Source organism: Orbicella faveolata, unplaced genomic scaffold, assembly GCF_042242905.1.
Source record: "Orbicella faveolata isolate gen_17 unplaced genomic scaffold, um_ofav_v1 contig_26, whole genome shotgun sequence".
NCBI classification, from domain to species: domain Eukaryota; kingdom Metazoa; phylum Cnidaria; class Anthozoa; order Scleractinia; family Merulinidae; genus Orbicella; species Orbicella faveolata.
Genome location: NW_028301554.1, coordinates 9,645,913 through 9,671,438, shown reverse-complemented (window position 1 = coordinate 9,671,438; position 25,526 = coordinate 9,645,913). Strand labels below are relative to the sequence as shown.

The following is a 25,526-nucleotide window of genomic DNA, read 5'->3' as shown; positions in this document are numbered from 1 at the left end:
TTTCGTTGTTTTCGACGTTTTGGAGTCTTCTTTGAACTGGTTTTTCACTCTGATTGCATTCGACAAAAAAGGGAATGCAGTCCTAGTGTAGCGCTTGCAGCGACTGGCAAATTCCAAAACGAGACGAAACAAAACGAGCTCTAGGCGTGTCGCGACAAGCTAGTGGGTGGGACTACTTTACAGGTCGTCTTCAAGGATAGACAAGTAGACCACGGAAAACCAAAGTTGACGGTTATCGGCGATTTATTGCATCAAAGTAAACGATCGTAAACTGAAATAACAATATGTAACGAATTTCTACCAATTTAGCGGAAAGGTTGCGTGACAAATAGTCAAAACTTACACGAGACAAACTACCGATTGGGAATCGATAACATAACGAAATTGAATAATACAACACATCAAAAAATAGCCAGCGTAAATACTACGCTAAGATACTAAATAAGATTCGATCACAGAAATACACAACAAAAAGAACTGATTAACAGCTCAATGCTTTCGAACCTAAAAGGTGGGCATTCACTCTAGTAACGTTAAGAACATTTTCTAATTTAGACGATCATAAATCGATTAACATTGTACAAATGTTTCTTTGTGTTCCTTCGCCCATAGCTATAAAAACGTAACTTAATCAAAATGACAAAGGTACTCACATATCGGTCCCGCTTGAACCAAGGGTTAGGAAAGCAAAAACATCAAGAGTTCAAGGTTGACAAGGCCACGCGAGAAGGAACGAAAAACTACTTTAAAAGGACGCTAACTCAGCTTTTATATGCGCGTGGTGACGCTTAAAGGTCCGATTACAAAACCAATAAAAAAGAAGTAAACATTGTAACTACGTTCGTAACTAAGATAAAGAGACAATTATTAACTAATCATGATTGGCCTGGCTACCAAGTAGTGTCCTTAACACCCAGTTCAGACTAGAGTGATATGTTTTGGCCGGGGGAAAACAAATTACATCATCGCAAAGCACGTGTAAACAAGATTATTTGCTTTTTAGATCTATCGTTCGCGATCGCTTGTTTGTTGTTTTGATTCTGGACCGTGAGTGGCCTCTTTTGTCAGGATGTCACATTCACAGTCCAAAGGGAGTAAATCGGCTCCTAAATTCAGCGATAAAGATTCTGACTCGGAAAAGAAAGAAAGTGAAGAAGACGAGTCAGACAAAGACAAATTCGACTCGAACGATTTTGACAGATTGTTCAAAGGAATCAAGAAACCCGCCTTAATCGTCTTCAGCGGAGATAAAGACCTTTATCACGAATGGAAAGTGCAATTTGAAATATTGGTGGATGGGATGAAAGTACCAGCTAAAACCAAGATAATGATGTTGAAAAATTCTCTATCTGGCAAGCCGTTACGAGTTATGGAGCGGTTACGTTACACATCTGGACAATATCAAACTGCCTTGGAAAAACTTGATCAGAAGTACGGAGGTGAAAAGCGACTTTTGCAACGTTACCTCGAAGCCAGTTTGCGTGCGTCTCCTGTCGAGGAGACTAACCTAAAGGAGTTGGAGATTTTCTCGGATCGCTTAACTGACGTTGTGGTTAAGCTTGAGAATAGCGACCAGCATCAAGAGCTCGCAGGATTATTTCAACTTACATTGCAGTGCAACGGAAGTTATCAGGGTCTCTTCTTAACACGTGCCAACAGTGGTTGCACAGGAAGCCCAGCAAGGATGAACTATCCGTATTTTCTAAATAGTTACAGAAGCAAGTTGTTTATCGTATGGACGTCGAAGAAGTTAAGGAGAGAACAAAGAAAAACACAGAAGATATATCGAGTCAAAGAAACACAAGCGTGAGAAAGGAGCCGTTCACAACGTTACTAGAGAGCCCACACCCAAGTGTGTTGTGTGCCATGGATCTCACTAAGTAAACTCATGCAAGAACTGGGGTGAAACATCCATTGCGAATAGATGGGAAATCGCAAAAAAGAATGAACTTTGTTATCGTTGTTTGAGATCAGGCCATCCAGGGAAGAATGGTCCGCAAAACAATCGCTGTGGTACCAATGATTGTAGAAGCACCTGTATCACTTCCATCTGCACTTCGAACTTCGATCTAATCCGCATGAACGTGTAGACGCTGCTGGAGAGACACGAAGCGCTTTCGGCGACTCTGAGTCTAGTTTCCGTGCTCAAAAGTGATGTAGTAATCGAACAGAGGTGCTAGAAGAAATCCAATAAGAGGATCAAGCAACTGGACTAAAGCTTGACGACTCAGAACTTCCGAGTGTCGAGACATTAGGAGTCCATTGGAATGCGAATGAAGATGTTTTCACGTTTATTGTCAAAGAAATCAACCCGTCTTTTTAAACGAAGCGAGGAGTGTGAAGTCGTATTGCTACACTGTTTGATCCGTTGCAGTTCTTGGCGTCATACATCATCAGAGCAAAAATGGCATTACAAGAAGCCTGGTTGCGTGGTCTTGAATGGCATGAAGAGTTTCCTGACGATTTCAACTTGACTACTCATCAGTGGGCCAAACAGTTGCCAGAAGCTCCACAGGTCAAAATCCCAAGTTGCTATCGACATTATGAGGAAGCAGTGGAAGACGTCTCACTTGATACATTCGTTGACGCGTCACGACTAGGCTATGCCGCAATAAACTACGCCAAATACGGACACGTGAGTGGTCAGATCTCAGTTGCCCTGGTAATAGCCAAAGCAAGAATAACACCGATTAAATCCGTCAGCATCCCACGCCTTGGGTTAACTGGCAGCAGTACTCGGAGTCCGGTTAGCTGAAACGGTCTCTGAGAAGCGAGAAATTCTGTTAAGTCGACACACCCTGTGGACGAACAATATGGACATAATCTACTGAATGCAGGGTCACTCAAGACGACTGAAATCGTTTGTTGCTAATCGGAAAGCCGACATTCAACGGAAATCCGACCCAGCTCAGTGGCCATATATACCAGGAAAACAAAACCCCGCTGACGACGCAACAAGAGGTCTGGACCTGAAAAATCTATCCACTGAAAGTCGCTGGTTCCAGGGATCTGCCTTTCTACGTCATGGGGAGACATCCTGGCCTTTAGAAAGTCGCCTCTGGAGTGATTACAGTGAGGAAGGTAAACAAGAGATGGCAAAAATCAGTCTCGTTTCAATGCAAGCAGTCCCTGCCAGTGTTTGGCATCGAGAGGTTTTCTTCCTGGCGCCGATTGTTAGGAGTTACAGCTTGGATCGTGAGATTCATTTCCAAAAGTAAAAGAGCAAGACCTCAGAAAAGCCAGGAGACCAGAAACAAGCAAAACGACTCACTGGAAAAAGTCCTAGAACCAAAGGGAATCAGTAACGCAGAGAGGTACTGGGTTCGAGCAACTCAAAGAGAACACTTTTCGGTGGAATTGACAACCTTGAGAGGAGGAGGAAGTGTCTTGAGAAGAAGTCCGCAGTGGAGATTGTCATCATTTGTGGACAGTGATGGAATCCTACGTGTCGGCGGGAGACTACCTACGATGCCAAACACCCCGTCATATTACCGAAGAAACGTTACATCTCAAAACTTGTCATCGCCCACATCCATAATCAAGGTCATCATAACCTCGGAGTGAACTTTACGCTTGTTTAATTATTACGACAGAAATACTGGATTGTCAATGGGAGAGAAAAAATTAAGCGATGGAAACGAGATTGTAATGTAGGCAAACTTGGAAGAAAAGGCAGAGGTGAAGAAATCATGGCACCCCTACCTCAAGCCAGACTTGGGGACATCATTGCGATGCTTTGCTCATTGTGTAGTCGATTTTGCTGGCCCTTTTTTCATTAAGCTGACGAGAAAGGTGACTGCGAAGCGTTATCTGTGCCTGTTTACCTGTGCGAGCGCACGAGCAGTTTATCCAGAAATAGCTTACTCACTGGATACAGCCAGCTTTCTTAATGCACTGTCCAGACTGGTCGCCAGTCGTGGAAAACCGGGGGTGATGATAAGTGACAATGGCACTAATCATCAGTGGCGATTTAACAAACCTCCCCCCCCCCCCTCCAGCTGGTGGATCGTATCATGGAGGAATTTTCGAAGCCCTTATCAAGTCTGCTACAAAAGTTTTAAGTGCAATCCTTGGAGAGTTAAGAACTACGGATGAAGAGCTACTGACCGCGGTGGCTCTGACCGCTCACTTTTTGAGTATGTTTTAACATCAAACCATTTCCTTTACGGCCAAATGGGTGGACAACTTGCACCCAGGGTCATCGATGACATTCCGTTCAACCCCAGAAATCGATGGCGGTTTACACAAGAACTGTGCTGGAGAAGACTGATGAAGAAATATCTGTCGACCCTGAACACTCGAAACAAATGGGTTGAGGAGAAACGCAACATTGATCCCGGTGATGTGGTCCTGATGGTGGATCCCAGCAACTCACGCGGGCATTGGCCTTTGGGTCGAATTCAAGAGGTTTTTCCTGGCCCTGACGAGAAGGTCAGAGTTGAACGCGTTATAACAGGAGGCAAAGATTATGTGCGACCAATCACAAAGTTGTGTCTGTTAGAGATATAAACAGGACGGAAGGAACAGAACACAGTCCTGTTCGAGGGGGAGGATGCTCCGGCGAACGCTTGTTCATTAACACTAACAACGTCCGTTGGGACGGGCGAACAAAACACTGCATGCTTGAATTCAAGTCTTAAATAATTAATATTTGAATCGGTTGTGTCAGTTGGTTGTCATTCAGCAGTCGCAGTTCGGACTAAAAACAGTACATTTAGTCGCTGCGTTTTCGTTTCGATTTTTGTAATAGTAGTAGAATTTCGTATCGTCGATGCAACTTATCATAGGTGAAGACAAAAAAATTAAGCTTTTTGGAGTGACCTTCTCCTTTAAGGTGAAATCCTTTGTCCAACTTTTGCATTTGACGACTGATTGGAATACTTTACCAGATGCAATTAGGAACAGTTCCAACATATTCAACTTTTAAAGGGCACCTTAGAGTATTTCTTAAGTTTATTTTATAATTTATACAGTCTTAACTTTAACTTTGTGAATGTAGAATGAGTAACGTTTTTAGACTTTTAACTTTTAGCTTCATTGGTATGCAGGGCCCCTCTGAAAACCATTTGACGCAAAAATCTTATATTCTTGGCATGTTTTTCTTTAATCATAGGTAACATCTGACACGGTTGCCCCCTCCCCCTCCCCAAGAATCTTTGACAGGCCTTCTTCCAGCTAATTTGATAATCATTTCTCTGCAGAAATGGCAATTAACAAGTAAAAGGCAACAGATTGTGAGACAAAAAAGACTTCTACATCATGAAAATGCTCTTCTTAGTGCTCTTGCTCTTGTTGAATGATAAGGAAGGTGCTCACGCAAGACAAGGTAAGCAGACATATTGTATCGATATGCCATCTTTTCTAATTGTCGTAGTTGATTGTAACAGATGTAACGGGAGAGGAGGAGTCGTTCTGTGAAAAAATAAAATTAAATGAAAGAAATGTAGTAATAGACAGCTTCAAACGACTAGTACATTATAGTAAAACAGTGAGATTATTCGCTGTCGAATTGCACTCGTGATAGTTGACTCGGGATGCGCCCTTGTAAACGCCCTTGTAGAAATCTCGAGCTCATAATCTAATTCTTAGTTATATATTAAGCTAAGGCAAATTATATATTAATCTAAAAAACTTAGGCTGTACTATGGTAAGGAACACTGTTTGGTATACAATTCACGCAAAGTGTTACGATATTGATGTAATCTAGGCGTTTTTATTCACTTCCTGTCGAAGTGTTTACAATCACGACTGCCGTAGCAACGATTCTTTCTGTCTAGGATTACCGCCTTTATGTATGTTCTCGTGAGTTGCTATTAAAGAAACAAAGATTTCTTTCCTTCAGTACTTAAAAGGTGCCAGAATGACGTCATTGCTTTTGGTAACGGTGGTAGATCCAGACCCCCTAGTAGAGCGTTTTCAAATGACCATGACCATTTCTCTATTTTGGAAAGTGCAAAAATGTCCTGTAAGCTAGAGACCCAAAGTTCCCAGGTCCTTGCGCCTTAAAGTAAGGTGGACCCATTTGGGCAAGAAGTGTTTTCGTTGATCAGAGCGGAATGGGTTGGGGGCGGGGGGGGGGGGGGGAGGTGTGGTCGCCTGCTCTGTCCCCTAAGCCTGCCACTAATAGACAACCAAAGTGCTGGCCGGGTAGACATTCCAACCTAGTGAATTTCTGCTTAATTACACTCCCAAATATATATGATGGGAACATCGACGAAAGACGTTTTCGGCCAATAAAATCAAGTAAATGCGTCATAATGACGTCGCATTACGCTAGCGTATCTGTAACTATATCCCCAGTATCCTATTTTCATTTGGTGGCCAAGCATGGGCGCTTTACATGGTGCGGGCCTCTGAAGGGTTTGAGACAGTATTCAGTATTCTTGTTTTATGGTCTGGTGTTATCCTATGCGTACCTGTTGCGCAATCTGTTTTCTCAAAGACAACTCATATACATATGTAATTTATATGATATATATACCTTTCCTTAACCAGGATGTGGTTTGGTGGTTAATAACACACTAAAAAGTCCTGGATATCCTAACAAATACCCAAGAGGTATGAACTGCAGTTATACGATTCCTATACCACACAACATGACGATGAACATTTCCTTCATCGATTTTGAATTGGAGGATCATTCATCATGCAGGTAAGCACATAGCTGTCACTTCAAGCTTTTATATCTACTGCTGTCTACAACACGATCTGTTTCTTCCTTTAACTTGTTAAGGATTAATTGGAGTGGAGTGAATGAAATTTGATGAGAATCTTCGTGCTTTATGAAAAAGGACAGCTAGTCAGAACAGAACTCGGATCGAATCTTGTACTCTTGCAATGTCCTTTGGTGGGGCCGGGGGGATACACAGGCAACTCTGGTTAATTTAGGGTACTGTCTTCAACTAAAAGACAGCCGAATGTTATGAAAAGTTGTTTAATAACCTCAGTTAATAAGTTAACACACTTCTCATAGTTTCTTGACAAATTAATCATTGAATCTTTTGCCGATCACTGTGTGAATGTTAATGACGATAAACTAACTCAGTTGTTAAGTAAAACTTTGATCATGATAGCGGCGCCCTGCAGGCCTTTACATCATAATAAGCAACACATTTGAATTCATGGTTTGAACTGCGCGTTTAGTTTGAGAGAGGAGCCATTTTGATAGCTCTGAGTGCATATAAAGCCTCTGCGTTCTAGCGGAATAGGAAAAAATAGAAGCTCTTCTCCGCTTTGCCAGCCTGACATCTTGTCAATCTCTTTGGCATGTCACATTTCCACGATATAGACCTAATAAGACAAAATGCGAAAATGAAAGTAGCCGTGGTATATTGTCATATCCGTTATTGGTATATATGTGCCTTTACAAGTCAATCCGTACAAAAACTGAGTGCCAATATCCTCCGTACGGTCCCGAGCAAGCTTGGCTATGAAGGAAGTGTAATATCTGATTGCTTTATCTTAGTTAATGACCCTTTGAACTAACTGAGTTGGGTAATAACGGCCACTTATTTCCGTTTCTTATTCACAGGTATGATTATCTAGAGATTGTTAATGACGGAAGAATGGTTGGTAAGTACTGCGGCCAGAGGACTGGACAGAACATTCTTTTAACTGGAAACCAGATATCGATAAAATTCTACTCAGACGTTTACGTAGAAAGAAGGGGATTCCGGATATATTTCAATGCTGGTCCACACGGTAAGTACTTTACCTGATTTCTAATGTTTGTTATATAAAGATGGATATTGAGTATCTTTGCCACCTTAAAAAACTGTTAACAGGCCTGTTTAGCGAATGTAGCATGTCTTAGTTGCTACAGTTTGCCGAAGGTATGATTACGTGTCCGTCAAAGACTGTCCTTAAATCACAGTGGAATCCCTAACGTAACTCGCTCTGAAATTATGTTCGGCTGTATTATTTAACGTACAGGTGCCAGCGGTGTTATACCTGTAAACACAAAAAGTAATGACCAGTAAATTTACACCCTTGCAGCCGCTTTTATTATTTTTTGTTTTTGGTTTGTGAGCCCGGGAAGGGGGACTGGGACTCATGACGTCATGTCGTCGTTTGACGCCTGAACGATGTCACATTTAAAAATGTCCACCATCTGCTTTTATTTGTTATTGACAGTTTCTAATTACAACAATCATTACCTAATACAATTTATAGAGTGTGATACAAATTATCATTCCATAAGAGAGAAAACTGCCATATATCAAAATTCACTCACAACACCACACAGCAGGCAGATCTTTGCAATAAATAAATAGCGAAATACTACAGGAAATCTACAAAGGTTTTGACAGGACTGCATCCCATCTTTTCCTGATACCGTAAATCCTCGAATTAACGCCCGGTGCGCTTATTTTAAATTTAGGAGAAGATGGGGGCGCTTAATCGAGGAAGGGGGGGGGGGGGGGGGCGGGGGCGCTTATTTAGTTTTTCCCAAATCGTGGCCTGGCGTGATCATTTTTTAATTACATCGTCTGCGCGTAAACAACAACATAAGCTGTTTATCAACCTGAAAAACTGATCCTAAAGTTTAAATCCCGGCACCGTTAGTACTTAACGTGTTCAACTTGTTCACTTAACGGTTCTTAACGTGTTCTCAAACTGAAACAATGTACAAATCTAATAAACTACACGGTGATAACTATACATCCTTTGTTGGCTCAGTACTCGTCCACAAAATGGAGGAAGGGGGGGAGGGCGCTTATTTTAAATTTTGTCCAATAGGAGAGGCGCTTATTCGAAGGGGCGCTTATTCGAGAGGGGGCGCTAATTCGAGGATTTACGGTAGTTGCGAACTTCCCATTTGTTTTGGTATACTCAAATTCTTTGTTTCTAACTTAATTTTAACTTTGTTTAGAAACATAGCGAAATTAGAGTATCACCATCTTGAATTTCAAAACTCTTTAAGATATGTCTTTGTAACATGCAAAATCTCAGTAAAACAGACATGTATGTACCTTTAGAGTACCTTTAGAGCTGAGTCGCGTCCAAGCAATGTAGCGCGTCCGGTGTAAACTGTAGATACCTAAAGCCCTATAGCAAATTAAAGCTTACAGAGCTGGTTAGCTTTCAAACTATACCAAGAATTTTGAAATAAAATGAATTGTCGAATTTTTTACGACATCTAAACATGAGCATCCAAATCACCTTTGGGGTCGCTTTTGAAAGCTACCAGTCAGAGGGAATTTGTTTGTTTGCCCTCAAATTTGGACAGTATCTAGCTTGACATATAAACAACAAAACGTGTCTGCGAATGTTTAATTATTTGCAAATATTTTTTTTTCTCCCAGAGCGATTTTTCTACGATCACTCCATAATTTTTTTAATCCTATTTCGAAAATGTCCTGTAGCTTTTCACTGAAATTGAATAGGGCAAATCGCAGACCTATGTTTTTTTAGCGCTTTGGGTCCGGAAACTGAAGGACAAATTAAATAAGCGAAAAACAAAATTCGCTTTGACGTGTAGCTTTTAGAAGAGAAGGTGATTCGGACGCTCGCATTTTGAGGTCGTAAGAAATTTGACATTTCATTTCATTTCAAAATTCTTGGTACAGGTGAGACAGCTTTATAAGCTATAATTTGATATGGGAGATTAGGTATCTACAGTTAAAACCGGACGTGCTACCTTGCTTGAATGTGAGACACCTCTAAAGGTATACGGTAACCTTAATTTCTGTTAAACATCCTTTACAGACATGGTTGATCTAGAAATGTCAACGCGAGTAACAAAACTATTGACAGGCCTAAATATTCCCTGATAGATTTTGGGAAAGTCACAAAGTGAGGAAAGTTTAAATTCAGCCCAGGCACCTTAACCCCCCCCCCCTCCCCTCGCCCCCCTCACCTTCTCTCCCAGGGCCAAATACGGTGAATGTCCAGACAAGAACGAAATTCTGCGTTTCTTACACTGTATCGCCACGTTAGTAAGGATTGTTTTTTTTTTTTTTTTAAATGAAGTAGTCATTTTGTTTCTTTGCTGTTGTTGCTTCTTTGTTAGGAATGAGTTAAAGCGCAGTTTTGATCAACTAAAATAATCAAGTGTAATTTATTTCTACACCAAAAGGCGATGACCAAGACTTAATGACTGATTTGTATAGTTTTAGTATCAAATGAACTTCAAGAAATAGACCCCGCAAAAAGACCTCTCTCGCGTAAGATAAAACAATGTACAAAGTTGTAAATAGTTTATGTTCTTACTGGTGTTAGCGGTTAGTTTACTTCAGATTGAGATTAACACTGTACAGGTGAGTCTTTAGTCTTCTAAGTATAACCCAAACATTAATTACAGCGCTAACTAAATTGAAACATTACTTTACTAGTGCCGCCCAAGATTGTTTTAGATGCTGCGGTGAGAGTAGAGCCAGGTAGCCAAGTGCAGTGCTCAGCCACTGGAACCCCTCCCATATACATAGCATTGATACGGAACTTTACAGTGCTGATGAACACAACAAACATTGCAAGCAGTAAATTATACCAGGAAGGTAACTACACCTGTGTGGCCACCAGCAAGTATGGAACTGATGTGAAGCACTTCGTAATAAAAGGAGGTGAGAAAATAAGATATTTGAAACTAACCCCACGCAGAGGGCTGCAAAGGGGGTGGGGCCGGGGGGGGGGGTCCAATCATGCATCACGCTGAATGTTTCTATCAAATCACGCATCACGGAGACGTTTTTCACCAATCACGCATCACTTAAAAAGAAGTAAGTGCGTCGCCAATTTTATCTTCTCAACCCTAACAACGTCATTAAAAACAGAACTCTGCCGATTCAACCACAGAAATATATCGACAAATATTCTAAACATTTCACCCTGAAAATGCCAGTTATCGGTCAAAATAGAAGTGGTGATGACTTTACGGCATTCTGGGAGATTTGGTCTGCATCCGGTAGAATCCTGGATAATCAGGCTCCCGACAAGCATGAAAAAGAAAAAAAAAGGCGAGCGGAGCGAGCTTTGCAAGGTGGGATTTTTACCTCTCCAGAACTCTCTTGGCTAGCTCCGCACGCATGTTATTTCCTTTCCTATAGCACAGTCAGATGCGAACTGAGAAGACATCTACTGCATCTTTGCTATTCTTTGAGATACAGGCATTTATATTTGTGTCAGAGCTTTACCCCCGGAAATACGTGCGACAACTGTTTTTATGTCTGTGAAGGACATAACGTGGCTTTTGAATTCAGCTGGGTTTTTATGACGACCTTCATTAAGAGCATGTGGTACACAGATGTTTTCTCTCTGTAGGAGGTCATTGCTTGCAGAAGCGTCTTCTCGGGCGGCATAATATGATTCCAAACACTAATGTCTCTTCAGTTCAGCCGTTTGGGACGACATTCTTTCAGAAATAAAAACAGAAAATGATGTCACGTCTTCTACGGTATATCGATCTTTATAAAGACTCTATTTACTTTGAATGAATGGTATCCTTCTAGGTCCAAAAACATTCACCCATCAAGGAAATCAGTGTGGTAAATCACGCATCACGTACCTGTAAAATAGTAAATCACGCATCACGTTGTGATGTCCTGTCCCGCGTCACGCGGCTAATTTGATCTCAATCACGCGACGCCCTACTAATTTTAAGGACATCAAAAATCACGCAAAAACCATTCATCACCCTCCATGTACACTGAATTGAGACTAGTATTTGACACACACTTATGGTAAGTCATAACAGACGAAGGGAGGGGGTACGTATCCCTTCCCGCGAGGAGGGAGAAATCTGCATGCACGCATTTGTTTCACGTTCACAATCTTTCTGATATGTTCTCATGAAAATGCGACCAAATTTTGTTAATTCATCTGAAGTTTCTCTGGAAGCAATTTGCAATGACATCTAATGGCACGTGATGGCACGTGATGGCACGTGATGGCATGACAAAGTGATGTTTTTCTCCAAGTCATGGAAAAAAAACAAAAACAATTGAATTGGTTTATCGGTGGGAACTTTAAGTTTTAAAAAAAGAAAAACATGCACTGTCGACCGTATAAACGATCCACGAATATGAAGCTTTGCTACCGAAACAAATCACTTGATAAATAAATTGTATCGCGCGGTGCACTCGACCGTGAATTCTTAACATACTGGTCAGCGGATTGGCAAAAAGTCCAACAGGAATCGAAGGATCGAGTGAACCTCACATCCATAGCTATATCTGGGATTAATGACTACCTCATTATGCGAGTTAAAAATGAGATGAAGGAATCTGTGTGTTTTGGTGCCTTGAAGTGGCTTGATAGGCACTTGACGGGTTTTGAAATTGACACAAAAAAGTTAGAGAAATAAATAAAGATTAATAAATAAGTATTAAAATAAATATCTTAATTTACCACTCCCCCGATGCGGCTTTTCAGGGTCAATAGAAACAAACAGTTGCAGGGAGTAAAACTATTCAGTCGATATTAACTCTGTCTTTTTAATATTTTGATTTGTTACATGCAGGGTGTGGTCCAGTGATTGAAAATACACTCAGAAGTCCCGGATATCCTAACGATTACCCAAATAATACAGATTGTACTTCTTCGGTTCCTATTCCACAAGGCATGGTGATTAATATTACCATTAACGAACTTTACCTGGAGGATAGTATATCTTGCAAGTAAGTATTGATTTTTAATGTGTTAACAAGTTGCGAATGTAGGCAGAGGTCCAGTGACCTGCATCACTTTCTCCACAGAATGTAAAGACTGAATGGGCAAAAATCTCCTTTTTTTTCAAGGAAAGTCTCATTTGTGTTAATCTGATTATTTGATCTCGAGTTGTAGGAGGAAACCTTTCAGCTGTGAGCATGTGCTCAGGTCCTTCAACAACTTCGAGTTCTTAAAGCGGCGTAAGGCTGAATTTCCTTCGTTTTATCACCAAGTAATGATTGAATGTTTTTCAATTTCAGTAACTTTTTAATAACAAGGACGAAAAATTCTGAAACTAAATTATAGCTGTAAGTTAAGGGGCCCTAGTCAACCACATCTTTGTCTTTGCTTATTGCAAGGGTTTGGCTATTATATTTTATTCGCAGCATGTCGAAACGAAGGAAATCACTACGAAACTACTAAAGATAATTTAACATACTTTCAGGAACACAACTTACAGTAGAGCAAAAAGATTTCGCTTCACTATGCAATATCAATAATTTCGGTGGCATCGAAAATGGTGAAGGCTGAGTAGGGCCTTTAATATGTATATCTGCCCGAATTCGCAAAAACATGCCCGCATTAACTCAAAGACAATCCCACCGGCTAGAAGTCATCTGACCAACTCCTGGCTAGGAGATTAGCCCGTCACGCATGCACGTGGCATGGACCTCTGCAGCAGGGTGCCATGTCACATCAACACAGAACCCTCAAACAAGGTTAAACAACTGAGTAAAATACCCAGAAACACAGTCAATATCAAGGTTATTTAATACTGAAAACTCAAAGTCTAGTCAGGTGGGGGTGTCAGTACAAGACACCCTCCCCCTCCCTACTGCTTTTGACAGCTAGCCGCCCAGATATCGCCCAGATATATGTTTTATTTTTATCGTCATCATTATTTTTTGAATGATAAAGTCTTGACAGAAACCGTGAGGAAAGACAGTCATCTAGATTCTTAAGATTGGCACACAGTAAGGGACACGTTGCACACGTTGGACACGTTTCAGCGACATTTTCCTAGTGTGAAAGTTTTACTAGCGCGGAAAAGGGAGCAGGGATTGCGCAGTGATGAAAGCGCTCATCTCCCACCAATGTGTCTGGCGTTCGATTCCGACCCGGTACCATGTGTGGGTTGAGTTTGTTGCTGGTTCTCGCCTTACTCTGAAGGCTTTTGTCCGGGTTCTCCGGCTTTCCTTCTTCCACAAAAACCAACATTATAAATTCCAATTCTACCAGGATAGAGGACCTCCTTGGAAACCAGCTAAGGCTGAGGTAGCTTCCTCTCTTAATATTGTCATTTATTTTTGACTTATGTATTTATTTATATTGCGAGGACAACGCAAAATGTTACATGAAATTCAGCTGGTTCGAATTTGTCGGTAAGGAAGAAGGGACGTAATGACCCCAGTTTCAATTCTCGCATGGTGAGCACTGCTCTTGCCAACTGTCCCCGCTATAAAAAAGAAATGAACCAATATCCTCTTCGTGTGCACAAGCTTGCTCACTGTCCCTGCAACATGGGTTCTATGCGTACACGCGAAGAGGCTGGTCCCCGCTTCATGATGCCGCAGCATGTCCTTATTAGTGTGTGCCGGTCGACCTTTACACTAGCTTTTCGCGCTTGCCGTTCTCGGGTTCTGATGAATGATAGAATACAAGTCACTGAACCAAACCTCGCAATACTTGCATAACAACACTAGTATAAATTTACTCATTTTATAGCGCGAGAATGAAGTGAGAAACTACAATAGCACAGTCGGTTACACTTACCGTACTCTTAAGCTTATCTTAACACATTGCCAAGTAAGAAATTACGCGACGTTTCAGTACACACTGCGCTCATAAGGAAAATGGCTGGAGGAATAAATATGACATGCGCGTGCGTGATGCACTTCTCAGTGATCTCCAAGCTCGTATCTCGATTCTTCGCTCAATTCTGCGCAAGCAAGTGACTGTCGAGAGTTCTTTTGCAGGATCGATTTTGATTGGTTTAAAAAAAACAACAAAACAACAAAAGCGACCAGAATAAAACAACAGGAACCTGATTGAGGCACATGATTTTAGCTAGGAATGCGCGTTTCAACCGGAAGCGGGATATTTTCGGATTTCTAATAAGTGCTTTTCAGGGTCGCTCGATTCTCGAGTGCTAGTAGGGGAACGAATAATCTGGGTTCCAGGTTGAAATGACCCTTTGTTAAAGAACGTCACTTGTTTATGTTTCATTTCTTTAGCCGAGATTATTTACAGATTACCAATGAGAAGAACCGGGTGTTTGGCAAGTACTGTGGTCACATGACTGGAAAGACAGTTCTTGTATCTGGAAAATACGCCTTGATAAGACTCCACTCAAACAGCAAAATTCAAAACAGAGGATTTCTAATGGAGTTCTCAGCTGTTGTGCCACCCTGTAAGAAATGATAATTGATAAGGAGTTTGATGCTTTTATGACTGAGATAATCACTTTAAAACGTGTTGAGGCACAGAAGAGAGATATTTCTCGAACAACTATAAAACCAAAACTGATTAAAGCGAGTAGGCCTGTATCTGTAAGAGTGACTGCTGGGAACAATAGAAGTTGATATAGGGAATCAATCAATACAATGAATAACGATTGCACGATATCTATAGACATAGATAATGACTTTGGAAAACGATACAAATTTGAAATTTTGCAACACCTACCAAGCTTTGAATTTTCGAATTTTGCATCGAGATAGCCTCCTTTAAGACAAGTGAAATATATGAGTGCCTAAAGGAGTTTTTATCTTGAACACGTAAGAAATAATTAACAAAAACTTTGTCTACCTCCACAAACTCGAAAGGCCTTCCATTCCTTGCTAAGTGAAAGTACCAGGTTCAAGCTGCATGGGGTAGCCTGCGTAGGTGGCCTGATTCGTGAGCGAGTGATCCTAAGCCAACGAGTTAAATTTAACTTGACTCCTCGCTAATTCCCTCGTGGCTTGGCTTCGCCACTCGCGTTCACTCTCGGTTTCGTCGCCGAAACAAAAGCTCTCGCGCGCAAAATCCCGCGGCTACGCAGGCTAGCCATCGGGAGTTAGGCAGTTTTGGAGCAAGTCACGTGACACGTTCTAGTCCAATAATAGGTAAGTGTTCATGATATAAAACCCAGGACCCTTGTGTCGAGTGGTAGGGTCTCCGGGAAAAAAAGTTCACTTTTTCCTCGTGGCCAGTCGTTAGCTATCTTTAGGACCAAACGAGTCCCGTACAGAACCAGATTCGACACCAAATGATCAACTCCAAAAGGCGGGTTAAAACGACCATAGAAAACCAACTCGGAAATTCCTGTCTTATAGAATGTTTCTACTGCTATCGTATTTTCATGTTATTTCTGGCGATGTCAAAAAGGTTTATTTTTACTCTTAGCTGTTCCAGAACCTATCGCCTTCTACCCCTTGAATGCTCGTTATAAAGCCACAGAAAAAGAGAACAGGCAACTAAGGGGAACCCTGGGAGATGTTGCAATTACAAATGGACCCTACAACGAACCAGGCGGAGCGTACATGTTTAATGGCACTGAAAGCAGCTACATCGAGTTTCCGAATAAAGGGGGCCTGGACACTCGGTTGTCAATCACACTGATGTGCTGGGTTCAACCCGGAGGCCAAGATGGACCACTATTCAGCTACGGAGTTTCTGATTCCACTGTCTGTATCTGGATTAACAACGGCAGATTCTTTAATCGAATCATCAAACATCAATCTTTACAAACACTGACTACTATAACAACTGAGGTTCTTCCAGCTGGAGAGTGGGTTCATGTTGCAGCAAGTTACGATCACAACAGCGGAAATAACTCGCTGTATATCAACGGACATTTGAGAGCCTCGCAAGACATTGGCACGGGTTATGAGATTGCAACCGCTTTCCAGAGAGTTCGAATGGGGGTTAAATTTGGCAGTTCATATTTCAAAGGGAAAATTGCGGAAATGAAGGTTTACGATGTCGCACTGAACGAGGCACAGATACAAACATCAATAATACAAGGTAACTGAAAAACAATATGCACTTTTTCCCGAAATAGTTGTCTAGTTACCCTCCCCGATGATTCCCTTAATTAATAAAACTCCCGTTATTGAAGAACTTCGCAAGAGGTAACAGACACCCGTTTCAGGATCTCCCTTGGCAAAACAATGTTTCACTAGAGGACAAAAGAAATGATTAATAGAACCGGAGAATATCGAGAGCAGACAAGCCTGTGAGAGTAGACGGATTTCGAAATTTCTGTTGTCTCGGGTCGTCCGAAAATAAGTCTGATGCTCCGAATACGTCTCAAGTTTCCATTATCGTCATTAACTAGGATCATGGAAACTCGAGGCGTAGCGTCATAAATTATAAAGCGGCAGACAAGATAATATTCGAAATGTAAACCGTCTTCGCTTCATTCAGATCCCTCCTAAACGACTAAAAAAGACACAGGAACACAAGTCAGAAACAGTGCATTTATTTTTACTCACTTGTGAAGTTTAGGTCAAGTCGGAACTGCATGGGCTATTTAAGAATTATTCCATGAGAGCGTGTTGGATATGAGATGGTAGACAGCCAACGAAGCGCAGAGCGCCGAGTTGGCTATAATCATCTTATATCCAACAAACGCAAGTGGGATAATTGTTTTAATAAAAACGCCCCCAAAATATAGAAACTAAAGTAAGATAAAAGTAAAAAGGCCCAAAAAATTCACGCGTACGCCCACCATATTTGCTCATTTACCATGATTGCTAAGCCAATGAAAACTTTTGAATTGCATTATCCAATGATCCAGTTTTTAATAATTAGTAAAAAATCTTTAAGCGCCAACTGAATTAAAACATTACTTCACTAGTGCCACCCAAGATTGTTTCAGATGCTGCGGTGAGAGTAGAACCAGGTAGCCAAGTGCCATGTTCAGCCACTGGAACCCCTCCCATATACATAGCATTGATACGGAACTTTACAGTGGTGATGAACAGAACAAACATTGCAAGCAGTAAATTATACCAAGAAGGTAACTACACCTGTGTGGCCACTAACAAGTATGGAACTGATGTAAAGGGTTTCGTAATAAAAGGAGGTGAGAAAATAATATATTTTGAAATTAACCCCATGGTGAGGGTTGCAAGGGGGGGGGGGGGGGTACCAAACATGCGTCACGCTGAAGTTTTCTATCAAATCACGCATCACGGAGAATTTTTTCACCAACCACGCATCATGTCAAAAGAAGTAAGTTTATCTTCTTGACCCTAAAAACGCCGATTCAATCGCAGCAGCGGCATTACACCGAAAATGCCAATTATCGGCCAAAATAGAAGTGGTGACCGTCCGGCATACTGGGAGATTTGGTCTGCATCCGTGAAAAAAGAAGGCGAGCGAAGTGAGCCAAGCAGGGTGGGGTTTTTACCTCTCCAGAACTCTCTCGGCTAGCTCCACCCGCATGCTATTTCCTTCCCCTATAACACAATCAAATACGAATTGAGAAGACATCTAATGCACCCTTGCTATTCGACAACTGTTTTTATGTCTGTGAAGGACATAACGTGGCTTTTGAATTCAGCTGGGTTTTTATGATGACCTTCATTAAGTGCATGTGGTACACAGATGTTTTCTCTCTGTAGGAGGTCATTGCTTGCAGAAGCGTCTTCTCGGGTGGCGTAAAATGATTCCAAACACTAATGTCTCTTCAGTTCAGCCGTTTGGGACGACATTCTTTCAGAAATAAAAAGAGAAAATGATGTCACGTCTTCTACGGTATATCGATCTTTATTAAGACTCTATTTACTTTGAATGAATGGTATCCTTCTAGGTCCAAAAACATTCACCTATCAAGGAGATCTACGTGGTAAATCACGCATCACGTACCTGTAAAATAGCAAAGCAGGCATGACGTTGTGATGTCCTGTCCCATGTCACGCGGCTAATTTGATCTCAATCACGGGTCACCCTACTAATTTTGGGGACATCACAAATCACACAAAAACCATTTGTCACCCTCCATGCATACTGAATTGTGGCTACTATTTGACACAAACTTATGGCAAGTGATAACAGACGAAGGGAGGGTGTACGTATCCCTTCCCGCGGGGAGGGAGGAATCTGCCTGCATGCATTTGTTTCACGTTCACAATCCTTCTGATATGTTCTCATTTTGTTAATTCACCTGACGTTTCTCTGGAAGCAATTTGCAATGACATCTAATGGCATGTGATGGCACGTGATGGCGCGTGATGGCATAACAAAGTGATGTTTTCCTCCAGGTCATGGAAAAAAAAACAACAACAATTGAATTGGTTTATCGGTGGCAACTTTAAGTTAAAAACAAAAACAAAAAAAAGACATACATTGTTGAGCGTATAAACGATCCACGAATAAGAAGCTTTGCTACTGAAACAAATCACTTGATAAATAAATTGTATCGCGCGGTGCACTCGACTGTGACTCCTTAACACACTGGTCAGCGGATTTACAAAAAGTCTTACAGGAATCGAAGGATCGAATGAACCTCACATCCATACCTATATCTCAGATAAATGACTACCTCATTATGAAGGATGAAGGAATCTGTGTGTTTTGGTGCCTTGAAGTGGCTTGATAGGCACTTGAAGGTTTTCGAATCTGACACAAAAAAGTTAGAGAAATAAATTAAAATTAATAAGTAAGTATTAAAATAAATGTCTTAATTAACCATTCCCCCCAATGCGGCTTTTCAGGGTCAATGAAAAAAAAGAAAAAAAAAAACAGTTGCAGGGAATAAAACTAGCCCGTCGATATCAACTGTCTTTTTATTATTTTGATTTGTTACATGCAGGGTGTGGTCCAGTGATTGAAAATACACTCAGAAGTCCCGGATATCCTAATGATTACCCAAACAATACAGATTGTGTTTCTTCGGTTCCTATTCCACAAGGCATGGTGATTAATGTTACCATTAACAAACTTTACCTGGAGGATAGTATATCTTGCGAGTAAGTACTGATTTTTAGTGTGTTAACAAGTTTTGAATGTAGGGAGAGTTCCAGTGACCTGCATCATTTTCTCCACAGAATGTAAAGCCTGAATGGGGGAAAGTCTCCTCTTTTTTTTCCAAGGAAAGTCATATTTGTGTTAATCTGATTATTTGATTACAAGTTGTAAGAGGGAACTTTTCAGCTGTGAACATGAGTTTAGTTTCTTCAACAACTTCGAGTTCTTAAAGTGGCGTAAGGCTGAATTTCCTTCGTTTTATCACCAAGTAATGATTGAATGTTTTTCAATTTGAGTAACTTTTTAGCAACAAGGACGAAAAATTCTGAAACTAAATTATAGCTGTAAGTTACGGGGCCCTAATCAACCACACCTTTGTTTTTGTTTACATGCGAGGGTTTGGTTATTATATTTTATTCGCAGCATGTCGAGACGAAGGAAATCACTAAAACTACTAAAGATAATTTAACATACTTTCAGGAACACAACTTGCAGTAAGCAATAAGACTTCGCTTCACTATGCAATATCAATAATTTCGATGGCATCAAAAATGGTGAAGGCTGAGTAGAGTCTTTAATATGTATATCTACCCGAATTCGCAAAAACATGCCCGCATTAACTCAAAGACAGTCCCACCGGCCAGAAGTCATCTGACCAACTCCTGGCTAGCAGATTAGCCCGTCACGCATGCACGTGGCATGGACCTCTGCAGCAGGGTGCCATGTCACGTCAACACAGAACCCTCAAACAAGGTTAAACAACTGAGTAAAATACCCAGAAACACAGTCAATATCAAGGTTATTTAATACTAAAAACTCAAAGTCTAGTCAGGTGGGGGTGTCAGCACAAGACACCCTCCCCTCCCTACTGCTTTTGACAGCTAGCCGCGAGCAAACCACCAGCAGATAGGCCAGTGCCTGGACCATGTGGCCAGCCTGGCCGTGACGGAGCCCCCCTGGGTTTAAAGTCACTACCTTAGCCTGGATTCGGGCACAGCCCGGATCCAGGCGAAAACCTATTGGGCATATCTCTGTGAAATCGCCCAGATATATGTTTTATTTTTATCGTCATCATTATTTTTTGACAGATAAAGTCTTGACAGAAACCTCGAGGAAAGATAGTCATCCAGATTCTTAAGATTGGCACACACTAGGGTACACGTTGCATACGTTGGACACGTTTTAGTGACATTTTCCTAGTGTGAAAGTTTTACTAGCGCGAAAAAGGGAGCAGAGATGGCGCAGTGATGAAAGCGCTCACCTCCCACCAATGTGGCTGGCGTTCGATTCCGACCCGGTGCCATATGTGGTTTGAGTTTGTTGTTGGTTCTCGCCTTACTCTGAGGGCTTTTGTCCGGGTTCTCCGGCTTTCCTTCTTCCACAAAAACCAACATTATAAATTCTAATTCTACCAGGATAGAAGACCTGCTTGGAATCCAGCTAAGGCTGAGGTAGCTTCCTCTCTATTTGTCATTTATTTTTAACTTATGTATTTATTTATATTGCAAGGACAACGCAAAATGTTGCATGAAATTCAGCTGGTTCGAATTCGTCGGTAAGGAAGAAGGGACGTAATGACCCCAGTTTTAATTCTCGCATGGTGAGCACTGCTCTTGCCAACTGTCCCCGCTATAAAAAAGAAATGAACCAATATCCTCTTCGTGTGCACAAGCTTGCTCACTGTCCCTGCAACATGGGTTCTATGCGTACACGCGAAGGGGCTGGTCCCCGCTTCACGATGCCGCAACATGTCCTTATAATTAGTGTGTGCGGGCCGACCTTTACACTTTTCGCGCTTGCCGTTCTCGGGTTCTGATGAATGATAGAATACAAGTCACTGAACCAAACCTCTTGCAATATTTGCATAACAACACTAGTATAAATTTACTCAGTTTTTATAGTGCAACGCAACTTTAATGAGAATGAAGTGAGAAACTACAATAGCACAGTCGGTTACACTTACCGTACTCTTAAACTTAACTTAACACAAGGCCAAGTAAGAAATTATGCGACTTTTCAGTACACACTCTGCTCATAAGGAAAATGGCTGGAGAAATAAATATGACATGTGCGTGCGTGATGCACTTTCCAGTGATCTCCCAGCTCGTATCTCGATTCTTCCTTCAATTCTGGGCAAGCAAGTGACTCTCGAGAGTTCTGTTGCAGGATCGATTTTGATTGGTTTAAAAAAAAACAATAAAAGTGACCAGAATAAGACAACGGGAACCTGATTGAGGCACATGATTTTAGCTAGGAATGCGCGTTTCAACCAGAAGCGGGATATTTTCAGATTTCTAATAAGTGCTTTTCAGGGTCGCTCGATTCTCGAGTGCTAGTTAAGGGGAACTAATAATCTGGGTTCCAGGTTGAAATGACCCTTTGTTAAAGAACGTCACTTGTTTACGTTTCATTTCTTTGTAGCCGAGATTATTTACAGATTACCAATGAGAAGAATCGAGTGTTTGGCAAGTACTGTGGTCACATGACTGAAAAGACAGTTCTTGTATCTGGAAAATACGCGTTGATAAAATTCCACTCAGACAGCAATATTCAAAACAGAGGATTTCTGATGGAGTTCTCAGCTGTTGTGCCACCCTGTAAGAAATGATAATTGATATGGAGTTTGATGCTTTTATGACTGAGATAATTACTTTAAAACGTGTTAAGGCACAGAAGAGAGATATTTCTTGAACAATTGTAAAACCAAAACTGATAAGAGGGAGTAGGCTTGAATCTGTATGAGTGACTGCTGAGGACAATAGAAGTTGATATAGAGCATCAATCAATACAATGAATAACGATCGCACGATATCTATAGATATAGATAATGACTTTGGAAAACGATACAAATTTGAAATTTTGCAACACCTACCAAGCTTTGAATTCTCGAATTTTGCATCGAGATAGCCTCCTTTAAGGCAAGTAAAATATTTGAGTGCCTAAAGGAGTTTTTATCTCGAGTGCGTAAGAAATAATTAACAAAAACTTTGTCTCCCTCCACAAACTCGAAAGGCCTTCAATTCCTTGTTAAGTGAAAGTACCAGGTTCAAGCTGCATGGGGTAGCCTGCGTGGGTGGCGGGATTCGTGAGCGAGTGATCCTAAGCCCACAAGTGAAATTTAACTTGATTCCTCGCCAAGTCCCTCGTGGCTTCGCCACTCGCGTTCACTCTCGGTTTCGCCGCCAAAACAAAAGCTCTCGCGCGCAAAATCCCGCAGCTACGCAGGCTAGCCATCGGGAATTAGACAGTTTTGGTGCAAGTCAAGTGATACGTTCTAGTCCAATAATAGGAAGGTGTTCATGATATAACACCCAGGACCCTTGTGTCGGGTGGTAGGGTCTCCGGGAAACAAATTAAAGTTCACTTTTTTCATGTGGCCAGTCGTTAGCTACCTTTGAGGCCATATGAGTCCCGTGCAGAAGCAGATTCGACACCAAATGGTCAACTCCAAAAGGCGGGTTAAAATGACCATAGAAAACCAACTCGGAAATTCCTGTCCTATAGAATGTTTCTACTGCTATCGTATTTTCATGTTATTTCTGGCGATGTAGAAAAAGGTTTATTTTTTACTCTTAGCTGTTCCAGAACCTGTTGCCTTCTACCCCTTGAATGCTCGCTATAAAGCCACAGAAAAAGAGAACAGGCAACTAAAGGGAACCCTGGGAGATGTTGCGATTACAAATGGACCCTACAACGAACCAGGCGGAGCGTACATGTTTTATGGCACTGCAAGTAGCTACATCGAGTTTCCGAATAAAGGGGGCCTGGACACTCGGTTCTCAATCACACTGATGTGCTGGGTTCAACCCGTAGGCCAAGATGGACCACTATTCAGCTACGGAGTTTCTGGTCTCACTGTCTGTATCAAGATTAAGCATGGCAAATTCCATAATCGAATCGTCAAACACAGTTCTTTTCAAAAACTAACTACCATCACAACTGAGGTACTTCCAGCAGGAAAGTGGGTTCATGTTGCAGCAAGTTACGATCACAACAGCGGCAATAACTCGCTGTATATCAACGGACATTTGAGAGCCTCGCAAAACATTGGCACGGGTTATGAGATTGCAACCGCTTTCCAGAGAGTTCGAGTGGGGGTTAAATTTGGCATTTCATATTTCAAAGGGAAAATTGCGGAAATGAAGGTTTACGACGTCGCACTAAACGAGGCACAGATACAAACATCGATAATACAAGGTAACTGAAAACAATATGCACTTTTTTGCCGAAATCGTTGTCACGTTACTCTCCTCGATGGTTCCCTTAATTAATGAAACTCCCGTTATTGGAGAACTTCGCAAGGGGTAACAGACACCCATTTCAGGATACCGCTTCGCAAAACAGGGTCTCGCAGAGGACAAAAGAAATGATTAAAAGAACCCGAGAATATCGAGAGCAGACAAGCCTGTGAGAGTAGACAGATTTCTTCATTTCTGTTGTTTCACGTCGTCCGAAAATAAGTCTGCGTGTACCTTCGCACGCTAAAAGTGACATGCAGTATCGTTTTAAGGCCATTAAAGTCAATGTCTTGGCCACCTTTTAGAATTCTCTCATGGGTTGTTTTCAGCACGCACCTTGACCTTAATTTACAAATATATACATGTGTGCATCATTGTGTCAACTAAAACCACATTTTGACGTTAGCTGTGCCTCGATCACAGCAAGATGTGATTTGCTTGAAAATAGTGTAAGCAGGTATGGTCAGTCAATGAACATTAAAGGTAAAAGTTTTTTTATTTCTTACTGATTAGCTCCACCAACGATAACATTCCCAGCTGCTCTGTTAGCAGTACAAGGAGGCATGCTGTCATGTTCAGCCAGAGGAACTCTTCCCATATACACAGCACTGATATGGAACTCTACAGTACTGGTGAATACAACAAACACTGCAACCATCCGTCTGGACAAGGATGGAAACTACACCTGCCAGGCCGTCAACCAGTATGGAACTAACGTGACAGAACTCCACGTCAATTTCACAAGTAAGAGTTTTTCTGGCCTAATCTCTCTTTTCTTGTCAAGTAAAGTACAATGCTTGAGGGTGAGTCCCTGGTAAACTTCGAGAAAACGCCCTGTAATGGCCCTCTGGGTACAAAGCACTAAGTACCTGTAATGCACGAAATGAACGGGTTGGAGACTATAACTTAAAGTGAAGCTCCATGCTGTCCACATTGTTATCAAAGAGTTCTTTCTGACTATTCGTTGGCCATAGCATCTCTTGATTTAACTGACATCTCATGCAGTGATCGCACTTAAGGACGTATCTTGAATACCTTCAATCCTGGCCATAACGTTTGAGACACTGTTATTTTTCCATAAAAACCAGAATCCAATTTACTCCCCTTCCCCCTCTGAACAATGCTGGGTGTCAGGAGTTAATGAATTGTAGAAATGGTCAAATAATTACTTCTAAAAGAGATTTTATTAAATACTTGAGATAGTACGCGCACTCCCATTGATTGGTCGATAGGCGTATCTAAATGAGCGTATGTAAATACGGGTTGCACATGACGTTTTAGATTCTCACGTATTTTTAAGAGCTATTTCATAAAATCAGTAGAGTACTTTTTCCGTGTAAACGTAGCTTCATCTAAACACTTGGAAAGTTGAAAGAATTCTCAAAAGTTTTGCAAGCCCTCGACCTGCGTCTTGGATTTGAGTACCTATCTCGAATTCTCCCAGCTCCTCACGTGTTTAGATGAGGCTACATAAACACAGAGAAAGTACTCAATTGCTAAATCTGAAGCCCCTTCTCCATACTTTGAAGACGTCCATGAGAACAGTTTTATCCCATTTTATACTCAACTTTATTATACAACAGTCGAATAAAGTAAACATGAATTCTCATCCTTCAAGTCATATCAAGTTTGGTTTAAATTAAGCTGGGAGAGATTATTGCTGGGCCTTTATTAATGGATGTCCAT

At 41.4% G+C, this 25,526-nt stretch overlaps 2 protein-coding genes across 2 annotated transcripts in view; both read left to right on the top strand.

The window, feature by feature from the left end:
• Positions 1-2,404: 2,404 nt before the first annotated feature.
• On the top strand, positions 2,405-3,564 carry LOC149108093 (uncharacterized). Its single transcript, XM_089295250.1, has 3 exons — positions 2,405-2,746; positions 2,838-3,081; positions 3,179-3,564. Exons 1-3 carry the CDS (start codon positions 2,405-2,407, stop codon positions 3,562-3,564), a joined length of 972 nt encoding a protein of 323 aa, XP_089151376.1.
• A 1,597-nt stretch (positions 3,565-5,161) lies between these two features.
• The window catches only part of LOC110064403 (uncharacterized), a 36,616-nt gene continuing 16,251 nt past the window's right edge, over positions 5,162-25,526 (top strand). The window contains exons 1-9 of the mRNA XM_089295562.1: positions 5,162-5,326; positions 6,496-6,652; positions 7,532-7,701; positions 10,335-10,562; positions 17,489-17,716; positions 19,448-19,604; positions 22,024-22,199; positions 23,179-23,799; positions 24,354-24,584. Coding sequence (XP_089151688.1) covers positions 5,260-5,326; positions 6,496-6,652; positions 7,532-7,701; positions 10,335-10,562; positions 17,489-17,716; positions 19,448-19,604; positions 22,024-22,199; positions 23,179-23,799; positions 24,354-24,584 — 2,035 coding nt within the window. The 5' untranslated portion in view covers positions 5,162-5,259. The remainder of the gene's footprint in view (positions 5,327-6,495; positions 6,653-7,531; positions 7,702-10,334; positions 10,563-17,488; positions 17,717-19,447; positions 19,605-22,023; positions 22,200-23,178; positions 23,800-24,353; positions 24,585-25,526) is intronic.

Excerpts from the sequence above, each read along its gene's own strand:
- LOC149108093 (XM_089295250.1), top strand. The coding sequence starts at position 2,405 with ATGGCATTACAAGAAGCCTGGTTGCGTGGTCTTGAATGGCATGAAGAG. Across the intron at positions 2,747-2,837 it reads GCAGCAGTACTCGGAGTCCG|GGTCACTCAAGACGACTGAA; the intron begins GTTAGCTGAAAC and ends TACTGAATGCAG. Across the intron at positions 3,082-3,178 it reads GAGTGATTACAGTGAGGAAG|GAGTTACAGCTTGGATCGTG; the intron begins GTAAACAAGAGA and ends GCCGATTGTTAG.